The sequence below is a fragment of the Urocampus carinirostris genome, chromosome 3, assembly GCF_059441175.1.
Source record: "Urocampus carinirostris isolate Australia breed hairy pipefish chromosome 3, RoL_Ucar_1.0, whole genome shotgun sequence".
In the NCBI taxonomy this organism is placed as follows: domain Eukaryota; kingdom Metazoa; phylum Chordata; class Actinopteri; order Syngnathiformes; family Syngnathidae; genus Urocampus; species Urocampus carinirostris.
This window is the reverse complement of record NC_142351.1, coordinates 47,552,950-47,579,346: the sequence shown is the minus strand read 5'-3', so window position 1 is coordinate 47,579,346 and position 26,397 is coordinate 47,552,950. Positions and strand designations below refer to the sequence as shown.

Genomic DNA, 26,397 nt, shown 5'->3' with positions numbered 1-26,397 from the left:
ACAATATTCCTGTGGTATGGAATTCGGGCCGCATCTGCCGTCATGCAAGGCACAAGACCCGGGACCGGCAGTCTAATCCTGTGGTGGTTACCACTAAGGTTGCCATTAAGGTTCAAAACTCGCGAAAGGTTTCAGCTCAGTCCACAGTGCTGAAGCTTGGCCTTCTTAATATTAGATCACTAGCCTCCAAAGCTTTACTTGTCAATGACCTTATTAATGAACACAATCTTAACCTTATTGGCCTTTGTGAGACCTGGTTAAAACCAAATGAGTTTGTAGTGTTAAATGAGGCTTCTCCCCCTAACTTTGTGAGTTCGCACTTGGCACGACCATGCAAAAAAGGTGGAGGTGTTGCTCTTATATCGGAAGATAGGTTGAAATTTACTTCTAATACCCCTACTAGTTTTAAAACGTTTGAAGCACTTGTTATGAGGTCCTTAATGTCAACACCAATTTATTTAGTTGTTGTGTATCGCCCGCCTGGACCATACTCAAATTTTTTGGAAGAATTTTCGGAACTGTTAACAGACTTAGTAACTTATGCGGACAATGTTGTAATTATTAGTGATTTTAATGTTCACATAAACTCCCCATCAAATTCACTTGCAATTGCATTTAAGTCACTGATTGATACATTTGGTTTCAATCAAATAGTTGATGTGCCCACTCATAAAGATGGGAACACTCTAGATCTTGTCCTGACCCGTGGCGTAGTAGCCTCAAATGTTACAGTGTTACCGTATCCTAATGCCATCTCTGATCACTATTTTGTTAAATGTGAGGTGCTGTTTAATGTTTACTGTGATAAGGAAAATTTAGGCTTTGGCAGTCGCAATATCCGCCCTAAAACGGTGTTAGCCTTAAAAGAATTATTACCTACAGTAACTGCAGCCTTCCCTTCGTACACTGGGTCTGTTGACTCACTTACAAACAACTTCAATACTGCTTTGGTAAATGTTCTTGATTCTGTGGCGCCCCTAAAGTATAAATTCCGACCCAAGAAGAATACACCTTGGTTTACTGAAGAAACTAGGTTACTCAAACAAAGTTGCAGAAAAATTGAACGAAACTGGCGCACTACTAAGCTGGAGGTTTTTCGACTGGCCTGGTGTGACAGTTTGCTGAAATATAAAGTAGCTCTTGCCTCAGCTAAAGCTTCGTATTTCTCTAAGATTATTGTTGAACATAAGAATAATCCGAAATTTTTGTTTGACACAGTGGCGAAACTTACCAGAGAACAACTTAACCCAAATGGTTGCACTTATTCTGCTAATGACATTATGGAATTTTTTAATAAAAAGAACTAATCAGGAATGAAATTTTAAAAGAACGCTCTGTTTCCTCCTCCTATATCAAAGATGTGGAGGTGCTAGGTATGGACTGTGTCAGCGGTTGTTCAGAAACATTCTCCAGTTTCAATGATTTGTCCCTTGATAATCTAACACAGATGGTCAGTAGGGCCAAACAAACTACGTGCCTGCTTGATCCGTTTCCAGCTTCACTGGTGAAGGATCTGTTTGGGATCTTAGGACCATCAGTTTTAAATATTATTAATATATCGCTATCCTCGGGTATTGTTCCTGTAGCCTTCAAGTCTGCCGTCATTAAACCCACGCTTAAGCGACCTAACCTTGACCCAGAAAGCCTAGGTAATTATAGGCCAGTGTCAAATCTGCCATTTTTTGCGAAAGTACTTGAAAAGGTCGTTGCACAGCAGCTAAATGACTTCATGTCAGAAAATAACCTTTTTGAAACTGTCCAGTCAGCATTTAGGGCAAATCATTCTACTGAGACAGCCCTTGCTAAAGTAACCGATGATCTCCTTTTAACAATAGATTCTGGTGCCTCATCAATGTTACTGCTACTGGATCTCTTTGATACGGTCGACCACAACATATTATTGGTTCGTCTAGAACGCATTGGTATCTCAGGAACTGTACTCTCGTGGTTTAGGTCCTACCTGTCAGACAGGATGCAATGTGTTAACTATGGCAATCTGACCTCTAAACAATCTAATGTCCCTTGTGGTGTTCCTCAAGGCTCTGTACTTGGCCCCCTTCTTTTTAGTATTTATATGATCCCGCTTGGTGACATTATCCGCAAGTATAATATTAGTTTCCATTGCTATGCAGATGACACTCAACTGTATGTGCCACTGGAAAAAAAATGGACATTTAAGTTTTAGAAATCTGGAGGCTTGCCTTACTGAGATTCAAAGATCGATGTCAAATAATTTTTTACGCCTTAACCCAGAAAAAAATGAAATGTTGATTATTGATCCAGCTCACTGTCGTCAGTTGTTTTCAAACACTACCCTGAACCTAGACAAATGTAATATCACCCATAGTGACTCGGTCAAAAATCTAGGTGTTATATTTGATCCTAATCTGTCGTTTCAGTTACACGTGAAAAATATTACTAGAATAGCTTTCTACCACCTCCGTAATATTGCGAAGATTCGTTCGATGCTGTCCCAATCAGATGCAGAGATTTTAATTCATGCGTTTATTACTTCTCGGCTTGATTACTGTAATGTATTGCTTTCTGGTCTCCCGATGTCTAGCATTAAAAGTTTGCAGCTGGTTCAGAATGCGGCAGCTAGACTTTTGACTAAGACCAAAAAGTTTGAGCATATTACTCCTGTATTGGCCAACTTGCACTGGCTCCCAGTCCACTTAAGATGTGACTTTAAGGTTCTCTTATTAACATATAAATGTTTGCATGGGCTTGCACCCTCTTATCTCTCCGATTTGATTTCCCCCTATGTTCCTGCACGGAGTCTGCGCTCGGAAAATGCCGGTCTACTTGTGACTCCGAGAGCCAAGAAGTCTGCGGGCTCGAGAGCGTTCTCCATCCGGGCCCCGGTGTTATGGAACGCCCTGCCTCTGGAGATAAGATCTGCAACCTCAACGGAAGTTTTTAAATCGAGACTTAAGACACACTTCTATTTCAAAGCATATGATTGATGCCCACCTCATATTCTGTTTTGTCCTGTCTTTTTCCGACGCCTGCCTGGCTGATACGAAGGAGAAGGATGATTTGGGATGGGTCAGCGGACCGGCGTCTGACCTGCAGCATGTCAACCCCTGCATTTACCGGCTGGCAGAGACGGGAGGCAGCGTCGTGGCCGTCATAGACTTTCTGGACTGGTTTGCAGGCTGGGGGCGTCGTTGATGTCATGCACTTTCCGGACATTTTCAACATCTTACCTTATGTTTACTATTATGTGTACAGTAATGCTAATTGTAATTCACCCTGGTCAATCCTGGAAGGGGGATTACCACATGTGAGGTCCTTTCTCAAGGTTTCTCTTTTCTCCTCACACTGAGGTTTTTGAGTTTTCCTTGCCCGCATGCTGGTTTAAGATCAGGTAATTGTGTAATTTTGTAACTGTAATCCTGTGCAGTCCTTTGAGACATTTTTGTGATTAAGGGCTATATAAATAAATTTGACTTGACTTTGACTTGACTTGAAATGCACAGAAACTTTGTACAACAGAGTGATTTACATTCTCTGGAAGAAAGGAAGGAGGGTGGGGTTGGTGCACGAATAAATAGCATTTGTTTGAGTAAAATATGGCTTCGTTCCTAAATAAAAATGAAATTGTATGTGGTTAATATTGATGCTTTTTATATGCATCACAGCTTTATAAAATCGTTATCTAGGGCTGGATTTTTGCCGACGTGGCAATTTTGAAAACCTAAGAATGAAATGCTTGGCCCGCCACTTCATTTCTGTGATCAGAGAACATCCCAAAACAACTCGTTGAGATTTACGCAACCGTCAGAATCCATTAATTAATCTTTAGAGAACATCAGGGTGTTATGAAGTCAAGCATGCTCGCAAGTAAACCACTGAGTTTGACACAGTTACGAAAATCCTAACGACACATTTCGCTTTAAAAGTTAACCTTCCATGAAAAGCAACAAGAACTGATTCAATTCGCGTGAACCAAGAAAGGAGACGAGAGAAAGATAGTAGCCTTCAGGGGGTGAGACGATCAACTTGGGGAAAAAAGCAATCAGCGCTCATTGATTTTCTTCACCGCCTCAATGGAGGGTGTCTATCTGGAAGTCATTATCTGCCATCTGATCTGCGCGGCATGTTTACACACATCAGGGCGGACAGCAGAGCTCTTCTGAAGATGAGGATTAGCGTAGACACACACAAAGCGCAGACTGTCTTCATCGCCTCCCCCGTCTTTATATCACCTTTAAATCCCGGGACTCTGAAAAAGAAACAGCCCTCCTCTGACACCCTATTAACTTCTACAAGGGCGAGTCAGTGTAAGCAGGGCCTAGACAGCTAAACAGACGGATAGTGAAGGTTTTGTGTGGTCGGAGCAAACCAAGTCAAACAATCCCTGATACTTCCCTCGATGGCCTATGATAGCCATCTATAGCTTGAACAACACCATCCTGTTCACAAAGCTGGCCAGAGAGCCAAGGAATAAGCCGAGGATGAATAAGGGGGATTCAGATCGAAGATTGATTTATTTTCTGTCTGCGTGCTGACGGGAGCATGCACATGTTCTCAAATGCACTTTCAATTGGGATAGACAGTGATTATGGAAGCTAAGGATACGACGGCAAGATTGGAAAATCACTTTGGCCTGAAAACGCACCTACCATGTTAAGTGCAGGCGATAACAAGCTCAAAGAAAGAATATTGATGATGTTCAGGTTAGGGGCTGGGGCATGGGAGTATGCGTTTAAACAGGGTTTTTAAAAATAATTGATAATCTACTCTTTTCAGGCTGAAATAGTGTTTGTGGATACAAACACATTAAGAGACCTCAATATGTTTCTTCTTCGTGGACTTTTTACTTATTCATTTGAACTTAGTCTTGTTGTACATAATTGACTTAGTCCCACTAACCCTGTCACACTTATACAACAAGCTCCAATCAATATACAGGATATTGCTTTCTCTGCACCAGCTTTTTACCATAATAAAGATGGCGGTGCACACAGGTGCAGCGGCTAATAGTTCTCCAGAGAGTTACTTTATTTCTTATCGGCCTCTAATTTTTCTTACTTTCTCTGTTGGATACATGCTTGGTCAATAATGCGTAGAGTCTCCCGGAACTCATACATTTGGGACTGATTGTTATCAATGACAATTAAGACAATTCTAATTCAAATAGATTTTCAGTCACAAAACATTTAGTCACAAAATGCAGTGCAAATTTGCAGATCGAAGGGAAATAAATACTGTGATTTATTGTTATAGTGATTCACACAAAAAGAATATATTTATTGATGTTCACTATGTTCTGTGTATTGTTATGTTATTGGACCATGGTCATCCTGGATTGCCTCTTTTTAGGCCCCTTCTCAAGGTTTCTTATTTTCCTCGTCCTGAGGTTTTGAGTATTTCCTTGTCCGCATGTTGGTTTAAGATCAGGGGGTGGTGTAATTGTAATTCTGTGCAGTCCTATGAGACATCTTGTGATTAAGTGCTATTTAAATAAATGTGACTTGACTTGACTATTAAATTGATTGTAGACAATGAGCCTTTGTGTTATGACATTCTCTTTCCAGTCACTATTTAGAATGGGTCATTTTATTCCAAACAACTTCTTTTCAACACATGTGAATGAGTTAGTGCATTTGAATTATACATCTGAATTCTGACTTTAATTTAAATAGTATCTGAAAGTAAACAATATATGTACTGTAGTTGGTGTTTTGTTATTATTCATTTTATATGCTGTGGATCAATAATTTAGAAGAAATTAGCATCTAAATTAGTCAAACTATTTCAAAACATTTAGCAAATGCTGCATGACAACCAATAGAGTACTGATAATTTATTCAAAATCTAAAACCCAATTAACATTCTGCCTTAATTAAGCCAAGCAACGGCAAAGGCAGGACAAGTTAATTCGTATGTGTTTGATGCAGATGAATGAGTCATGTCATAAGAAATGGCGCCTGCATAATTTCATTCATATTCATAACAGGAATGTTGACCACTGCCACCTGGTGAGGGCCCACCACAACTCACACTCTGCATAATGACCTGTGTGAGGGGCATTGTGTGTTTGTGTTCTGCTTGTAATTGCACATTTTTGTATTTATTATGACGGGTGTGTGCTGTGTTGGACTGGGAATGTAAAAAAATATATTTTTTTGTCTATGTTGAACTAAATCCGGAAAAGGAAAGACTTGAACTACGATGTGTTGGACTTTTTTAACAATCCTTGGGAACAAAAGAGTAGTTGGAACTAGTGGGATAAGGCATAATTGCATAATAGCTCTTCAGTGTTTAAAATAACATAGATGCATTCATAACAAGAGGAAATATTAGGAAAATAGAAAAATAGGAAGTTGAAAATATATAGTACAAGAAACTGTATATGTATATATATATATATATATATATATATATATATATATATATATATATGTGGCCCAAAAAATTGAAAAAATATACAATGAAGAAACTGTTATTATTTCACCAGAAAAACTTGTTTTAAATAAAGTTTGAATAAAAAAATGAAAAAATATTTTTACAAAAATGTGGTCAAATAACTTATTTTATAGAGTTTTAACTCTGTTGGTAAAATGAATAAAAATGTAGTCAAATAAGAAAAAAATATATATTTAAAATGTGTAAATTGATCTGTTATGAAACGAGGCTGATAATTGTCATATTTTATTTCTAATTTTACTCAATGCAATAATTTAAAATACTATTTCGTAAAAGAAAATTGCTCCCTGAAGTGAGAAAAAGTCTTTAAAAAAATCTTACCAACATGGTTTGTATGTATATTTATTTTTTGCTTGTCCTGTGATTTTGGTCACTTTTCCAGGTTTATTTTAGAATTGCAACTAATAGTGCCTTTTATTATCCGCTAAGGCCCCAAGGGATTCCTTTAGTAAGAACATCTGCAATGACCACAACATTTTCAAATAAATAAATAACCTTATCTTATGTAGGTTTTCTAGCTTCATGCAAACACATTATACTGAAAAACATGATAAATGAGCTCTGATTTGCATTAACATTTTGACATATCTACAACAACATGACACAGCAGATGAGAGGTTAGCGTGCCAGCCCCACCAATCAGAGGCCCTGTGTTCAAGCCTGGCTACTGACCTTCCTGTGCCGAGTTTTCATGTTCTCCCCATGCCTGCGTGTGTTCCCTCCCGGCACTCCGGGTCCCTCCCACATTCCAAAAACATGCATGTCAGGTCCAAATTGTCCCTAGGTGTGAATGAACATGTGAGTTGTTTGTCTCTGTGTGCCCCGCGACTAGCTGGCAACCAGCTCTGTGAGTCCCCCGCCCAATGCCCAAATAGCTGAGATTGGCTCCAACGCAACTACAATCCGAGTGAGGATAAAGGATGGCTGGATCTACAACTACAGTCTATTTTTATTCATATACCGTTTTTTGTGTAAACAGTACTTGTTCTTAAGCTTCTGAAATACAACATAAGAAAAAGTCATTTTACAGCATATGGCTTATAGTCATTGAGATGTCAGTTGTAGACCCCCTGTTGTCAATGACCTCAACTTACACCATGCTTCATGGGTTCTTCAAGTCCCATCGAGGGTCCGTCCACTTGGTGGCGGACATTGTTTTGTCATGGACCATTAGATGGACACGGACACCAGCACAGGCTTGTCTTGACCCGGTGACATCTCATCAATAAATTTATCATCCCATAAAGTGGTCAGTGGCTGGCTAATGAAATGTATCGCTCTTATTGCCAAGTATCAGTCTATTTTCCTAAGGGGACTGAATGACGACGTTGGACTGGTAATGTTTATGTTCTGCATGTCAGCATTTTGTTGCTCTTTCCACACGGTCGAACTTTTCTTTGCATTAACTTTCGTCACACAAAAACAACACCAAGCTTTTGAGGCTCACGTGAACAGGTCCTACCTTTTTGATGCAGCTGTCAGGCGAGGACTCGTCGTGGTCATTCATCATCTGGGAAGAGAAGAATTATGATTATCAGGACAAAAAACTAAATTACCACCAAACTACAGTGGTACCTCTATATAGTTCCACACAAAATAATTTCAATAAACATTTTTTTTTTTAAACAAAAATCTTGCTTGCTCTACGAATGGAAATCCTTTACATCAACAGTCTCAGAGGCTACCACTAGAGACTGCTCAAGACCGCTCACTGCTTCATCAGCTTGGTCTAGTTTGCGATTGTGCCTCCTGGCATCAGACACTCGATTCCACACCCCTGGTTTTACATGTCGGGTACCTGTATTTCGCAGGAAGTTCATTTCGATCGCATTTCTTTAATCACATTATATCATTACTTAGCATCTCCTTTTTGTGACCTTTTGTGACATTGGCCATGGGTTTTGGAAAGGGAAACAGTGAGGTGTCTGAGAAGAAAAGAGTATGACGACAATCGAAAAAGAGGAAGAAATAATGAAAAAACACAAGCATGGTGTTTATCTAAGTGACCAAGCCAACAGATACAATAGGAACGAAGCGAATGCCGATCACAAAGCCTTGGAAGACTTTACCCAGTACATTGCTCCAATAATTTCCGAGGGAAGTTATATATCTGTTGCAAAAAAAAAAAAAAAACAGCGAAGAGGAGGATGAACCAGAGAAGCTGGCATGTACAAAGAAAATTAAAGAGGTACTGACCAAGTAGGAGGAAGTTGCTTCTGGGAAAAATACGTGGAAATTGGTCATTCAACATCTCTCTTTCATGACACTTGCCTTACACATTTTTGGAACATTTCAAAGGGGACGCAGAGACAAATCTCATAGAATAAATTATTTTATTTAATTCTCCTTTTTTTTTAAATACTTGTAGAAAGTGATAGTGTTGCGAGTCCAGCTAAAAAGGAAAAAGACTCATGAATGAAACCTGAAACGCAAAGAAGGAAAAATAATTGTGCTATAAAAAAATGATCGGGTGTTCACATTCATGTAAACTTTAATTTTAAGTGTACAGTAAAAGTTTAAGAATCATCCAAAGTTGCGCACCGTCAAACTCCTGAAACCCAACCCCCACTCCCACATCTGCGCACCACGCACACACCTTTGTTAAGGCGACTGGAGTCTCTCCAAGTCCATCCATTATCTGCACCGCTTATCCTCAGAAAGGTCGAAGGGTTGTTGGAGCCTATCCCGGCTATCTTCGGGCACTGGGCAGGGGACACCCTAAACCGGATGCCAGCCAGTCGCAGGGCACACAGAGACAAACAACTCACTTGTTTATTCTCACCTAGGGACAATTTGGACCGGCCAATTAACCTGAAATGCATGTGGGAGAAAACTGGAGTGCCCGGAGGAAACCCGCGCAAGCACGGGGAAAAAATGCAAACTCCACACAGGAGGTTAAATCTCATGACCTCCGAACTGTGCCACAAACGCGCGAGCCACTGTGCCGCCGTACTGCCCGTCTCTACAAGTGATCATGATAAACTCGCATTTTATTTTATGTTAATATAATCGTGTTTACCTTTTTACTGTATTTTCATTTTTAATTACTATTTAAATGTGTTTTTAGTGATCAGAACGATGTGTTTCAAGGCTATTTGGGGTTCCTTTTGATCGTTTGGGAGGTAGGGAAGGGGCTAATTTCTTTTTGACTATTTCGTTATTAGGAAAACTTGCTCATTTTGTAAGCAATTCAAGCAACGAGCACGATCCTATGCTTGGACGGAGTAAGCTTGGATGTAGAGGTACCACTGTATTGATCTACGTGCCGTGCAGGGCCTTGGCTGCGGGGTTGTGACATGAACGCGGGTATTCGTAGTACATCACACTAACCCTTTGGGCAACAACTGTGACCAAAGGGATATCATTATGGATGAAAAGGTCACACATACAAGAAAACATTCCATTACATTACACACGCCTCTCCTGATAAATGAACGCCTCGAAAGATTTGACCTTAATTCTCTGCTTTGGCATTGAAGGAAATTTAGTTGAGGCTGTGTCTATGTGTGTGTGTGTAATTAAACCTTCAAGCAATATTTACTAGGTAGCAGAATGCCGCCAGTGTCTGTTAAAGGAAATGAAGTGATGAGGCGACTTCGTTGCAATGAGAAAGTACTTCTTGTTCCTTGACACTCACTGATGGAAAGTGATAAGTACTTTTGGATGCTTGGCTTTCAAGCAAATTTGTTGTAAAAAATACCCTCAAAATAAGCATGCCTCTTATTTGCTGCCCTTTAAACAGTTGTTTTGCTGTATTTTGGTGAGTTCAAGTAAAGGAGTCAGGAAATGGTTGCGGACCATTAGGTAGGAGTAAAAGACATTTATCTGTTGCTGGATCTGCCGTGGTCACCATGGCATTACTCTTTTGCCGCATAATAGTTCTTTCATGTACTTTTCCTGCAACCATGTTGTCAATTTTAGATGATGGATGGGGGCTCGTGCAGACGTGCTCGCTCACATGTGTCGTTGCCTAATTAATTCTCTTGATAAAGAAAAAAAAAGCTTGGTTCTAAAAACATGGCTTGTGCGGCTTTGTTTAAAGCACAATGTCATGGCTTCAAGACACAATATCCTACTTTGTTGTAAGAATATTTTTCACATTTTAGTATCTTATTCTCTTATTTTATCATTGTTTTGAATAAATTGTTTTAATAAAATTAGAAAAATGATCATCTGTAAAAGGAATATTCACTAATATGGCAGATGTCAGATACATGTTATTGTTCTTACTTTAAAGTTAATTTTATGAATTACTTTTATAATTTTCTAAAACAAAAAAAAACTTAAAGTCAATTGTAAAATGAGAAATATATCTATATTTACTCTTATTATATTAATATATAAAAAGATCTGCTTGAGGAAAAAGAAAAAAAACAGCATGGTGTATAATCTATGCACTTATTTCATTCATATTTTAACATTGTTTGTACTTTAGAAGTACATTTATGATAAGATTCTCCGTCCTCACATTGATCATTTTACAAGTATAACTGATATGGGTAGGCTAAGTTGAATATGCAAGCCATTGTGTGTTTGCTCAATTTTGAACACTATCATTTGAAGTACCTCCAATAAACTTTATATTTAAAATTCAGCATCCCGGAACAAATAATGATTTCGTGGGTTTCTCTCTTAAGCACCTTGGTGACGTTGAAACACGCAGAAAAAATAGTTTGTTTTGTTCGCCTTACAATGTTAATATTTCTTGGGAAATGTCATTGTTATGAATCATGATGATAATACATTATTATAAAATAAAGAAACTTCTTATGACTTGTGAGAATGGGCGAATTTGTTTTTCCTCCCCCACTGAAAAACTAGCAACTGTTGTTTACCAAACCAACTATTTTGTCGGGTTGCCTAAAAAGTCACGTATCATCAATATGTTGTTAACCTGAATGCAGACAAGCATCTCATCTAATCACCTCATCTCACTGCTTATCCTCAAGTAGGGTCGCGGGGGTGCTGGAGCCCATCCCAGCAATCATCGGGCAGTGGGCAGGGGACACCCTGAACTGGTTGCCAGCCAATCGCAGGGCACACAGGGACAGACAACTCGCCCTAGGGACAATTTGGACCGGCCAACCCACCTGAAATGCATGTCTTTGAAATGTGGGAGGAAACCCAAGCAAGCACGGGGAGAACATACAAACGCCGCACAGGAAGTCCGGTAGCTGGATTTGAACCCACACAAGAGGTTAGGCTAAGAACTGTGCCGCACATGCGCTAACCACTGCGCAGCCGTGCTGCCATGCATGAAATGACAACATATGTGCTAAATGCATTACATGTTGCCCCCAATTAAAATGCTTACAGTAAAGTAAGTCATATAACCAAAATTTGTTTAAGGGGAAAAAACAGTGTCAACCTTGTTCAATAAATTGACAATTATTTTAACTAATTATTACACAAGGGACCTTCTGTACAATTACAGTAAACATGTGGTAATGAGGATGAGACCAATACCCAATACATGTATAAAACCTCACACATTATGTAAGAATATTTATCCTGTGTCTTATTTGGGATTTTTATTGCTGCTAAATGTCATTACCCTCCTTTTCTTTGCACCGTTGTTATGAAGGACCATTCGTTTTCTTTCAAAAGTATTGCACTATTATTATAACTTGGGTCAGTCTCTACGCACAATGTTGTAAATATTTGTTTTCCTCTTTAAGTCCTTATTACATGTTTACCCAGGAGGGCTATGTCTAATCTCGTTGCATACACTGTTTACTGTGTGTTATCATTGACAATAAAGACAATTCAATTCAGTCCAAAACACATATTGATGCAGATAACTTGAAAGACCAACAGAACCCTACATGCAAATAAATACAATAATAATTAAAGTTGGAAAAAATGATTGGCCAGTGACTGGTTGCAGCTTTGATTTATTGCACGCGCCATTTCAAAATGACTTTTGCTCCGGCTCAGTGAGACAAGTCCAAATAGAGTCGAGCTTATGTTGTGAAGGATAGATTTTTCCACTGGATAGACAGAACTAAAATGTCCATTTGTTCTGTATCTAACCCGCAGAGCGCTGACACGTCAATATGTCTCAGTGAGAAGAGAAAACATTGCCACGAGGGTAATTAGAAAGTGTGTGTACGTGTGTAGCGCTCGCCCTGGTCCGTATGACCTCAACCAAAAACAAATCAAGTTATGGCTTGATGAAAGTGTAGCCACCTGCACAACCATTCCACTCATTAGCAGCATGCATCAACGTGTGTTTATCTATCTCACTATGTCCACGTCGGCTGGCCGTTTGCGCACTGAGCGGGAAGGAGACCGACTCCCTCCCATTATTAAAGTTTCAATTCGCAATTTTTGTTATTGGACAGAGTCAGGAGTCTTTCAACGCCACTTTAGCACCATCCGTATTGACGTGCCGTGATGGCCGAGCACACAAAAAGAAAACATGCAGTGGAGAGAGAGGCGTGAAGTGACTGAGAGCTTTTGTTTTCACAAGATGTGTCACACTCCAAAAAACTCTGCAGAGCGAAATCCCGCTACACTCGTTTCCAGAACTAAATTTGTTTGAAAGGTGCATACGAATGTCCCCTTTTTTTCCCTTGAGCGCTGTTATGCACACTTGGTGTTTTGTGCTCCATGCCGAAAAAAAGTTAATACTTGCAAAAAGAGCCCTAGCTCGGGAACATATATTTTTACAAGTCATGGATGCTACAGCCAAGAAGCTTGACCTCATGTTGCTCATCTTCCCATTCGGAGGATAACCCGGGGTTTGCGTCGTAGGAAAATGTTAGCCCTGTGCTGCCAAGAACAATTCAGAACTCTGAATAATACAAGCAGTAAGGCAGGTCTGCCCAATGGATGACTACGAATGTCCCAAAAACCACAACTTTTCCAAAAAGAACCATCAGTAAACAAACCTCAGGTTTTTTTAAGCAGGGCCCTGTCAGACACAGCCACAGCAAAAAAAGCCACAGATTGAAAGTTTTGCTCAAATTTATTGTTAACTTTTGTTGCTTCTTGGCACATAGGTTTAACCTTATTTCACGGGGTAGATTATTGATTTTTGGATGGAGTGAAGACCAAGTTTCTCATTGTTCATCAATTAGCTTGTCAAAATAATTGTGGGTTAGGGACATATTGATAAATTCAAACGACATTGAAAAGATGTGTGACACACTAGCAGGAACATAAGGAAACACGTATGATACCTAAACGCCTTTAAATTAACAGTTTTTTGTTTGAAAAAGGTAACAAACATCCCTGATTTTTTTTTTTTTTCATTCGACTCTATGCAAAAGTTATTGCATCAATCTAATGTGAATGCAAGGTTACAAGTGCAATACGTTTTCCTTGGCATTGTTACTTTTAATTGTTGATAAGAAAGAGATATGTGTCTTCGGTCTTATCAATAAGATTATAGTATAGGTTAACTTTCCACCACCATTGAGGAAGTTTGAAGGAAAGGAAGACAAATCATTTTCTTGAGTGTCAGTTCTTGTTAAGCCATCAATGTAAAATGGACAGCACTTACGGTTTTCACAAGAGGTATGATGAAGAGCTTGCGTTGTTGATTATATCATAGCAACTTATGTTAGCCGATCAAAAGTTGATCCAGTGAGATGTTCGAAATTATATTTTCACTGTTACCATAACAAATTGAAATTAACCAAACACTTTCATATCCCACCATTCCGACCCGGTGCTGAACCGGTATAATGGAAAAGCGGCAATCAAATAATACTTAAATGACAAAAGACTCCCCACTGCCAAATGGGCTTAAAAGCAGAGCTAAACTTTATCCAAGTGTTATCTCCTCCAAAACGAGCCGATTTTCTGAGGAAGGCTCGAAATCAAGGAGTGGACTCAATTGGTCCCAAAAAGGAAGAAAAGTAACAATATGAAGTATCCGCTGTTATTTTCTCACAGGTCCTTTGCTGTCATTTAACATTCCAGATAACAACATATTTACACTTTCCTGCAAGAATCAGTTTCTGGCTGTTTGAATAAGGATACACCATGAATTCAGTCTGGGTCTTGGGACCTTTAAAGGTTTCTCTCCTATGAAACTGTTAAATTGGACTATTTTGGGACTTCCCATAGATAGGGGCCTTGACAGCTGACCCAAAACAAGACCAGAGCTATGACCTCTCCAGAACATGCCTCAACAATGAGGTTGCCCACGGCACGTAAGTGGTAAGGCAGGGGAGTAGGAAACAAGGGCAAAATGGTCACTGCTAAATAGCAGGAAGCCGGCATCCATCAGATAGAAAATATTTATGACGACTTTAATAAGTGGAGAAACTGAGGTGTGCTGGCCAAAGCAAACACGGGAGAGTCCTGATAGGAAGCATTCTTTCTCCAGCTCCCCCTGTTTGTCCGTCCCGGTTGATCGAGAACGCAATTCCGAGTAATCTCTGTTTGATTCATGATCATTGAGTCAGTTTCACCGTGAAGCTAAATACGAGACTATTATATACAGAACTTTAGCAAAGGCAATAGTAGCCGAGTTTGTTTCAGAGAACCATGAGGGACCCGAATATAACTAGACAACAATCTAAAGCTAACAGTCGCCCAACCCTGCGTGTAGACGAGGCTGGGAAGGGTGCGGCCTGTGACGGAACAACGGCGAGATAGAGCTTAGTGCACAAAGGTTAGATTTGGAAGGCAAACACGGCGAACCATTGTGCGATGCAGGAAAGTCACGGCCACTTGTCTAATACAAACGCTCGCTATTTACAGAACCAGCCTTGACCCCGCATAGCCCTATGAGCCTTCATGCGATTGATAAAGAAATCCCAGCGTAGAATATGCTGCCAGGGTTTTCATTGACCCCAGACAGGCATTTTTTTCTTTATTTCAAAGTCGTGCATGATTCACAGATCTCGCATCGACAAAAAGACTTGGTATAAAAAATATTTCCGTTTGCACATCTGACAGAGTGTTTACATGACGACGGGGCAAAGTTTGAGAATAAAGCGAGATAGCGAGAAAGACGAGGAAGTGAAAAAAGAGCAATTACATTAAAAGAGTCATATTTGTTTGGATCCTGAATATGATCATCCATCACCGCATGTCCAAAGCCCCTTATCCTTTTAAGGCCTCTGCTGCTGAACTTGATATCGACAGACCTGTACAGATAAATTATCTGCTTGGCCTCCACTTTATTGATAAGTCATTTGGGCAGATGATCAGTAATAATCATAAGTGAATAAATGTGCAGCAATAGATCTTGTGCTTGGGGAATGTGGTGACAGCCAACTGAGTGAGGACTAATAAATAATCTAGCTTTTGCCCTAAGAGGATTGGCTGCATAGCATCAAGGAAGGTTGCAACGTGAATTTCAGGTCATGATATATCACATTCTCCTGCTTCGTTTTGATAAATGTTGCAGCTCATCGATTCGCAACAGGATGATGAAAAATAATACGGCTCGGATGTAATGATCGCCTATTCTTCAGATGACACATATTGCCTCGTAGTGAGCAGGGGTTATACGAGTAAAATTCAGGGTATCGACTCGGGGGCATATGGATCGAATCAAAGGTCACGCCATTTCATCTTACATCTCAGGGCTGCCTTTGAAGCTAAACATGACAGATGAAACATATGCGCTCTAGGTCCAATATTGATATTTTGGGGAAAAGCTGTCTCATATCAACGTTTCCTTCTAGTAACCTGACTTTAGGCAATTAAGAACATTGACACTTTTTGTTCACATATATTAGTTCTCTCATAAATTAAACAAAATGAATCCTCTCAAAGTAAACGAAAATAGTTGCCAGTAAATTTTGGGCCCCCTAACAGACAAGCATAGCATTTGGTTAATATTGTGTTTTCAGAATATTTACTGAGATGCAAAAGGCAATGCTTTTTATCCATCTCAGAAGGTGGAGGACAGAAAGTAGCATACATACATTTTGTTGTCTAAAAGATATTCCACAAATGCAATAGGAAGCAGAAGACTTTGTTTGGACAGTTAGGTGAATTCTGTATCATAGTAAATTTTACCTTCCAGTTGTTGAAATTTATTGATACATTTGCCTCAGGATAACAATTAATCCAAATATGTTTAATAATTACAGCGATGTGGTAGGCTGATCAAAATCAATAGAAAGCATGTTAAATATGTGACTGAAATGGTCCCTTTTGGTGGTTATTGAGTTATACGTGTGTTTTTAAAATCACTTCAAAATCATTTCTAATCACATTGCAGCCAAAACAAATTGCGTAGATATATGGATGAAAGCAAAATAGACAAGCCTTTGTTGGCACTTGTAAAGGTTTGCAGAGGTCAAGGCCTTCAAATTGTGTTGATAAAGATGACGCTTGAGGAAGGCAAACCCAAAGAGGGTTAGTTTGTTTGTTTTTGTTAGGCGAGTCCAATCTGATACGTCTGAAACGACACCCGTTAGACATGAATATACACGTACAGTTAGAGATCAATTACCTGCGACTCCTCCCCTCACTTATACTTTGAAGCATCCACTTAGGTCTTTGGACTTTCTCCCTCTTTTCAATTGCTTTTCTGTACAAGTGTGGCCTGTGTGTTTACTAGGAAGACATGGAGCTCAGATGTTAGGTCATCAACAGGACAGAGGTGAATAGTATAGTGTGTGTTGGGGAAAAGGTAAACAGCACCGTGTGTTCATGAGACAGTCTTTGTTCCATTGGTAGTCTGTGATTTTAAGTGTCTCACTTTAGTGCACTAATATGCTTCAAAACACACTCTTTTTCATTTTCATTAAGTGTGATAAACAACTTACTCACATGACTGAGACAGTTAGTACTGCTCCTGACAGACATGACACTGTCTTTCCCTCAACTAGGGAATATTAGTTTGTCGAATGCTTATGGTTAAACTGGCTGAATCCGTGCACTTTATGTTAGTTGGCTTACGGCCCTGGCAATTGCGTCAAATGACGCTTGTACATACCAGAAAGAAGTAAAAGCAGCTAGTAGGTCTAATAGCGGCTATTAGAATGTGTAATATTTTAAAAATTAGATTAGATTTCTCCATGTGCATTTCTATTACCCTCAGTTTGCAAAAGTTCTGTAATCAGACATGGCTCTTGACCAAACCGGGCTATCACGTAATTATGCCCTCACCCACTTTGATGGACTGCTGTTTCTAAATATTCAAGCTGGTTTCTTTAGTGATAACGAAGTCAACTATCACTAAACTGGTCCGATTCCACCAAAGTGGGCATCCTTGCACACATTGTAAACTGTAGCCATACTTTTTAATACCCATTTCAAATTCCTCCACCTTTGTCTTGCATACTTGCTCCAAAGAGATAGCTGCATTTATCACCATGGATTCCGTCCCCAAGTCCACAAGATAAAACCACCACTTTGGCAATAAATGTCAAGCTGCCTGATTTATACAGCTAATACAATTGATTGGGGCATGCCGCACACTACACTTGTGAGTCGGCTTTAAAGATGTGCATGATGTCCTATGAGAGTATTGAGGAGGAAAAATCGGGTGAGAGACAGCTTGTTAACTGTAGCTTGATAAAGACCAATCTCATCTGTAACTGAGTGGCCTTGAGAACTCATGAAAGAAGATAGGAGTGGCGATAATGTAGCAATCCCACTCCCACATACAAAGGCCATTGCCTAAGGTCCTTGTTATCAAAGCTCTAGATCAATTCAGGAGCTACTAACTTTCATATGTCGAGAGTATATTTGCAACAGTGAAGATACAACACCAATTACAGCTTTGTGCATCAAAGTGAACTCATAGATCAATTTAATATGCTAGGCAATATCAAAGACAAAACACAGGTGAACACAGACACATTTATTCCATTGACCTTCGGGCTCATCACAAATTATTTTATTAGCAGGGCCGTATAAGGTAAAGACTTTTACAACGCTATTAGTGCAAAGGAACGAGGGACTATCTCTGTCACTAAGATTGATGTTCCTCGGTTTATCAAATCTTAGGATTATCAGCATAAGAGAAACATTTGTCTATAAATCCAGTTTGCATACATCGAGTCTTCATCAGGCCTAATCAGATATTGTACGCTTTTATCATACCCACTCTTGACTATGTTAATTACAGCCGATTAATTTATAGTACCAACATCCTCTAGACCAATCATCTAGAAATCGGATGCTCTGATTGTGCTCTCTGAACCCTGAGTTATAACTGTCTGTCTCCTCTGTCATGATGACGGATGACTTTATTGGGGGAGTTGCACGCTTACCCTTCAGAGCTGGGACTTTCCATTAGTCATCAGACCGGAACAATCACAATGGAAAATGTTTGTGAAAACCTTTGACCTTAATCGACAATATTTTTAATCATTACGAGAAAGTAATCATTGCACAAACACACGTTTCTCTGATTTAATAAATCAACAATAACATCAGGAAAGGACCAAAAGTCTGAAAGGGAAGAAATTCATTTTCTCTCTTTGTATGATTTAAGAAGAAAGCTATTGGACAAAGGGGGGTTTTGAGAGGAGAGCTTGTTAAGAGGAAACATATCCGTCCCTGGGCTAAGGGACTGAACACAGTGCTGCCTTTATCCCAAGTCTTGGTCGTGTCGTTAAAGAACGATGACACCTCCTCTAGGTCCACATTCATCTTTAACTGTGTGATTTTTGAAATAACACCAGTGTTTTCCCAGAGGGATGATGTGGAAGAAGGGCCTGTTCAGTCCCTTCTACCAACACATAGTGCATGGTTTTGCATAAAACCTATGTACATAATAACCACATTGAAATACAAACAAATAGGTTATGTTTAAATAGAAAAAGTTAAGAGTATACGTTTATTGAAGTGATTATGAGCTATGCTATTTGCTGGGGACCCCAGATAGGTAGCATACAATCCAAATTAGCAAATAGTATGGCAGTTATGAGTGGATGCAGGAATAAAAAAACTTTCATATAATTTACAGTACAATAACTTCGCCTTATTTAAGTTATAGAATAGCGATTTTGGGGAAAACATATAAGAGCGATCTGTAACCGCTTATTCACTTACAGCGGAAAGCTATCAGGATTGTGCTTAAGGAACATACAAACACTGTTTACACAATCCCAAATGTTAAAATTTGAAGATACATTGAAAATTAAATTCCTTCCATGAGCATACAAACCAAGAAAACACCAAGTCCCACCAAATATTCAATATTTTTACACAAAATTTTGACATACATTATATAGTCTAAGGGCCCGGTCACAAAGCCATTTGCGTCTGTATCCAGGCTGAATCACGGCCAGAAATTTCTGCCTGTGAAGCAGACGCTGTTGGACGCTTTGAGATCGCCATACAGACGAGATACAGCAGTGCTTTACACGCGGTCGGAAATTCACACGCGGTTGGCCGCGCGAAAAAGTTTTGCGCTGCTCAAAACTATAGACCACGTGTTAACCGCGGGCGGCACACGTGGTACACACGAGGCAATGACGCAGAAGGACGTGCTCTGGCCGTGGCCAGGGCGTGGTTACACGTGGATAGGACGCGAAATTTCAGCGGGTAATCGTAGGTGGAGCATGTTCTGCGCCTGTATCACGGTGTTATTACGTGAAAATTAGCGTGTTACGCGTGTGATGGTCAAACGCCTTTCTCCGCTTATATACAGCGCGATTTGCCGAGCACACGTGCTCGAGACGTCAAGGGGTGAACATGGATCCCCGTCACCGTAGTGACCTCGTCTTAATCCATTTTTATTTCTTGACATTTCTTTTCATTTCATAACAAGATAATAAAATAAAAATGAAAAACTATTACAATAATAACATATTGGCTTCTGTGCCATAGCTTGAAATCTTGATCTTCACGGGACTGTGTCTTGAGCGGTTATGATTTCTACAGCCCGGTGTTATGCCGAGAAATGCATCCCTCCCCTCGCTACTACAACCACTTTTACCTCGTTTTATCTCAATTTTATATCACTTTTAGGGAATGTAATGGCGAACATATGACCAAATCCACTTCGTCTTGCATTTGTTGGGAATGTAATACAACATAAACCATTCCGTCTTTGTTTTTGTTGTGAACGCAATCGAACGGTAATGCACACCGTATATAAATCACTTTTGAGAACTGTTATGCACTCTACCGTAAAGCTTAATATGCAGAAATAAGCTTCATGGTAGAGTGCATAACAGGTTCAATACGATCGATTTGAATAGAAAAAGGCAAAATAAACATGTTACCTGGTTTTGGTTATATGTTCGCCATTAAAAGTGAGATAAAACGAGGTAAAAGTGGTTGTAGTAGCGAGGGGATGCATTTCTCGGCATAACACCGGCTCGGCAGCTTTTATACCCGTGGTCCACACGCTGAAATGACGCGGAAATGACGCGATGAGGGAGCGGAACAGTCGCCGGCGTCTGTTTTGCGGGCATACCACCAATGAACAGCGGGTTGGCCAATTTTGCGCATTTTCCATCGCGGGCAACCACGGGCAAAACACATAGAATGTATGTGTAGCAGAATTTATTTCCATGGGACTATAGATAGATAGATAGATAGATAGATAGATAGATAGATAGATAGATAGATAGATAGATAGATAGATAGATAGATAGATAGATAGATAGATAGATAGATAGATAGATAGATAGATAGATAGATAGATAGATAGATAGATAGATAGATAGATAGATAGATAGATAGATAGATAGATAGATGGATAGATAGATAGATAGATAGATAGATAGATAGATAGATAGATAGATAGATAGATAGATAGATAGATAGATAGATAGATAGATAGATAGATAGATAGATAGATAGATAGATAGATAGATAGATAGATAGATAGATAGATAGATAGATAGATAGATAGATAGATAGATAGATAGATAGATAGATAGATAGATAGATAGATAGATAGATAGATAGATAGATAGATAGATAGATAGATAGATAGATAGATAGATAGATAGATAGATGGATACTTTATTCATCCCTGTAGGGAAATTCACACTTCCAGCAGTATCCTTGTGTTCAAAATAAAATAATAATAAATTAAAAGGAATATAATACACTATGAGTCACTACTGATACTTTTATATGTTTAAAATGTAATTTCTTTGTTTTCTTATTTTTGTTTTTGAGGTATGCTGCTGTTTTTCCTGTTTATTTGTCTTCCCCTGCTAAGAAATAATAGAATAGGGGTAAGCACTTAAAAGCTTTGGCTATTTCCTTTGGGCAGATGATTATGTATCGTATAATTGTATTATCCTATTGTTATTTTTTTATTGATGGGTTTTTTTTGTGCCGTGCCGAAACAAAAACCCACAAACAAACCACATGACATGGTAGAAATGGAATAAACACATATGCTGTATAAAGACCAGCAAGAGATAATAGCCGTGGCGACAAAAGATGCTAAAAAAACGTTAATCGGATGCGCCCTGACAGTGACAGCTTCCAACAGCCACACTTTTGTGTTGTTAAGAGTGTTATCACAGGGCTGGTCCAGGCCAGATAAAGGCAGTTGCTGCCGATGGGCCTTCTGTGATTGAGGGGCCGGCTGCAGGCACATGAACGTAGGAGGCCAGCTCTCAGTCAGCCTGCCTCTGCTTAGTAACGGCAGCGATATGAAGCTGAAACAACAGAGTTGTGCAGACAACTATGTGTGTTTAACAGCAGAAAAAGGACAGCACCTCAAAAAATGTTTTGCTTTGGGGGCCCAGACTGGAATCTTTTTCTCCGTATCTGGGTCCAAAGGGCAAATTTGGCCTCATTTGAGTGGTTATTACACAGCATGATAGTGCCACTAGCGAGAGGTTTCCACCAGGACAAGCCAAGGGTCTTGTGAGGCGCACAGGAAGATAGAATACTTTGTGAGAGGTTTCTGACAAATAGCTGCTAAAGTAAAATAGAGATGGAATGATTTTGCTGAGGATGGCTATAACTCCTATGGAATGACCATCTCTAAGGTGGTGATGCGAATTTGAAAAAAATAAAGGATTAGTTTGGCTTTGAAGGTAACCACAAATTAATAAACATGCAGAGTGTGAGGAAATAGTGCATGGTTTTGCATAAAACCTATGTACTGTATATTTCATAGGTTTATTGCAATTATTTTCTGAGACAATGCATTTTGAGTACCGGATGTATTGTCTTTGTCATCCTGAGCTGTGACATCATTAAAGCAACAGCACCCTTGCTAGTCAGTTAATTTATTATTTGATGTGATAACTAGTCAAATAAGTCATGAGTGCTTAAAGCAAAGTATTGGTATTTTTTGTGAAGAATGACTAAGCGTTGTGTCGCAGGTGGATGCAGTGATGGTAAAACAGGGCAAGCAGCTAAGAAAGGGCCTAACTGGCTAAAATGACACACCTAGAGCCGCCAAGGAGGGGGCTAAGCGAGACCAAACAACGAAAGGCGGCCGCAATCCCGAGGCTGGCCGACCAAAAAACATGCAACAAGCAGCTAGACTAACTGGGAACCAACAACAAATAAACAAGCCAAGGAACACGGCAAAACTAGTTATTGGTTAGGACACAAATGCGAAAAATCAATTTGAAAAACTGTAGGGAATTAAGTTACTGTATATATTCATTTTTTGTCCATATAAATGTTGTTGTTCCGATGGTAAATTAAATTTAAAATTTCTTATTTTAGGCTTTTTCAAAGATAAGAATCAAAAACTCAAAATGGAAAATTATGGAAAACAGTATTAATTTTAATGAGTGTTTTATTTTCTAAATTTAAATTATTTGATAGGTAAATATACTATTTTTGTGAAATCATCTGCCATTTGCCATAATGGGTAATTTTGCTCATTGTAAGTATATAAAAAAAGAAAAAACGTGTATACATGTACTGTATATCCATCCATCCATCATCTGCACCGCTTATCCTCAGTAGGGTCGCAGGGGTGCTGGAGCCCATCCCAGTCATCTTCGGGCAGTGGGCAGGGGACACCCTGAACTGGTTGCCTGCCAGTTGCAGGGCACGCAGGGACAGACAACTCACTCGCTCATTCACCTCTAGGGACAATTTGGACCGGCCAATAAACCTGACATGCATGTTTTTGGAATGTGAGGGGAAACCGGGGTGCCTGGAGGAAACCCACGCAAGCACGGGGAGAACATACAAACTCCGCACAGAAAGTCCGGAAGCTGGATTTAAATCCATGACCTCAGAACTGTGCCGCACACGCGCTAACCACTGCGCCGGCGTGCTGCCCTATACATACGTTTTTTTATGACTACCCCCAGTTCAAAGAATTACAATTTGAAATCAACAGATTATCTGTTTTACCTATTTCTGGCATTCTACTTGAAAAAAAAACAAGTTAAAATTGATTTTAAAGATTAGATTATAATGCACAAATATTAGAATTTAGAGAGGCCTGAATTGAGCGTGATGGTAAGTTCAATTGAGAGTTGGAATTTACAGTGCTTGCATAATCCAAACCTTGCAAACGATCATTAAATCATGGAGGTTTATTGTTTACACGAGTTACACGAAGCATTTTGATGTAAGATTTTAATTTGAGAATGTTTGAACTCAAAAATACAATCAAACTATTACCTTTGTTTGAGCAAGTCGAGAATCATTGTTGGGTGTGATCAAACTTTTAGAATGTCTAGGAAAAGAACTGCTTGAATCCGACAGTCTTGTTCTAAGAAATGAAGGCTATTCCACGGGAGAACTTGCCAAGAAACTTAATATCTCCTACAATGGTGAATACTACTCTTTTCAGAGAACAGCACTAGTAAAATCTAACCAGATGAGGGAAACAAATATCATCTAACCAGAGTAGAAAGACAAGTAGCAAGACGACAAGCACATTCAAATCTCTAGTTTGAGAAATAAATGCCTTTTAGTTCCTTAACTAGAAGTAGTTTGAATGTAAATGGTGCCCCTATAACCGTAGTGGTGAAAGGATAACCACATTATTGACACAGCAATTAAAAAAAAAAAAAACAGTGTCAACATCTACAGTGAAGTGGTGACTCCAAGATGCAGGCCTTCAAGGTTCAATGCCAAAGAAAAAGAAACTAGACATTGGACAACTCATTTGATACATAAAAGTGTGTTTTTTAATATGACCTCAAACTTTTGAATGGTTGTGTAAGTTTCTTACTTGAATGCAATTTTTTAATTAAGTGGTGATGTTCTTGCTACTAAGATACTAATACTCCAAGAATAAGGTCAGTAAATCATCAAAAGCTTGTCGCAGTATTTCCTTTCTTGAAGAACTTCATTTATTTTTCCTCACCCCAGCCACGAACCCTCAGTTATGTGTTTCAATTTTTCCAAAAAACTTTGGCATTGTTAAGCTCTTTGGGAAGATCATCCTGTCTGCCTGTTTGTTTAATTTCTCTTCTTTCTCACTCTTTCCTACAGTATGTGACCCTTCCCCTGAGAGTGGAAAGGTCTGGCCAAGGCTAACATGTATCTATAATATGTTCGTCTCAAGCAACCCCCCCTTTTCGCTTCCCCGGAGGAGTGGAACGCTGCTCTGGTTCGTTGGCACAGTGGACAATGTGGGTGTTGTGTAGATGAGTTGGCTGGCTGTCCTCTTGCAGGCTTCAGAGTCAATGTGGGGCGACTGCAGAGCAGCAGCCTGTCTGTCAAATATTTTTTCAAGTGGTCTTCCTAATTTGTATTTCATTATGTTCTTTTTCCCTTAAAGTCCTGATTTTTTTCTTATGCTTTCCGTTCTGGATATGATCTGTTCTCACCCTGTAGCTTAATGGACTGTTTTAATGGACTAACGGGTGTGTGTCTGTGTGTGACATTATGGAAGAAGTTCTTTTGAGCACTGACAGCACAACATATTGAGACGTCAAGCCCCTGCTCACTGCGATAAATTAGCCATTGTACACAGGAGCTAATTGGAAATCTAAATGTTTTGCACAGCGAGAGAAACGCGTCAAAGGAGCCCACACTTGCTGGGAGTGGAAAATTGAATTATAGATTTGTCTGCTCACTAATATCCATTCTGCAGCTTCATCAGATCATCTCTTTAGCAGACTGTAGCAAAACACATCATTTTACTGGCTTTTCCATCTTTAAACACACTGAAATTTTTCATTAATCAACAGACCTGATTTAAATCATTCAGTTTCAAAGTAATGGTTTGAATAATGCCTGCAACATTTATGGACTCATTTATGTTAGTACCTCATCGATAAATGGACCTGCTGACTTGAGTAATTCTGAAAGAATAAAACATGTTTTGCTAACTTCTAACCGTAATCACAGAATATTCTATTCATATATCTGTAGCTTAAAAATATAAGTTCAGTAACTAAATGTGTACCTCATCGAAAATGTTTTGTTAAAAATTCTCTCACGGAAACTTTGATTAGAACAAGTTTATTCAGTGATTAGGAATCAGGTTAATATTTTATAGATTATTTTATTTTAGTACAACTAACTGTGGAACTAAGCAAGCGTGTTGATAAGAGAGTACTCAGTTGGTTTGGACACATGGAGAGGATGGATGAGGAGCGAATGTTGAAGAGGATGTACAGAGCAGAAGTCAATGGAAGGAGACCAAGAGGAAAGCCGCGATTGACGCGAATGGATGGTGTTATGAGTGCACTGCAGGAAAGAGGTCTAAATATAATGGAAGCTAGAGCTCTTGTTGGTGATAGAAAGGAGTGGAGAGGTGTTGTGAAAGGATAGTGGGATTGTGGACGCGTTCTTAAGGATGGGCTGGGCACCCCTATGATGCGGCAGGGGTAAACCAGTGAAAGCTGTCGGGCCCTGCTGTTGAACAAAAGAGTGTGTTGTGTCACCCTGACCCGAGTGACATGGCCGCTTTCTGGTGTCCCATTTCATCTGGATGGACGAAAGCATGACCAACTTGGGTGCCGAGGTGACTAACTTGTTTGGGTGTTTGGACAATTGGGTTGGCCATGGTCCAAAAAATGTGTGTGTTTTTTTTTTTTTTGTTATTTATTTCCCTTTTATTTTCTTTGTTATTGTATGTGTGTGTCTTGCTGTCGGTCGCCCCTCTTGAGGGATATGACCAAGGTAGATAGATAG

General features: G+C 39.4%; 1 protein-coding gene across 4 annotated transcripts in view; it reads right to left on the bottom strand.

The window, feature by feature from the left end:
* prdm16 (PR domain containing 16) overlaps positions 1-26,397 on the bottom strand; it is a 269,776-nt gene that overhangs the window by 114,167 nt on the left and 129,212 nt on the right. For all 4 annotated transcript variants that reach the window (XM_088332122.1, XM_088332125.1, XM_088332124.1 and 1 more), the window contains exon 3: positions 7,898-7,945. In XM_088332122.1, the coding sequence (XP_088188248.1) occupies positions 7,898-7,945 (48 nt within the window). The remainder of the gene's footprint in view (positions 1-7,897; positions 7,946-26,397) is intronic.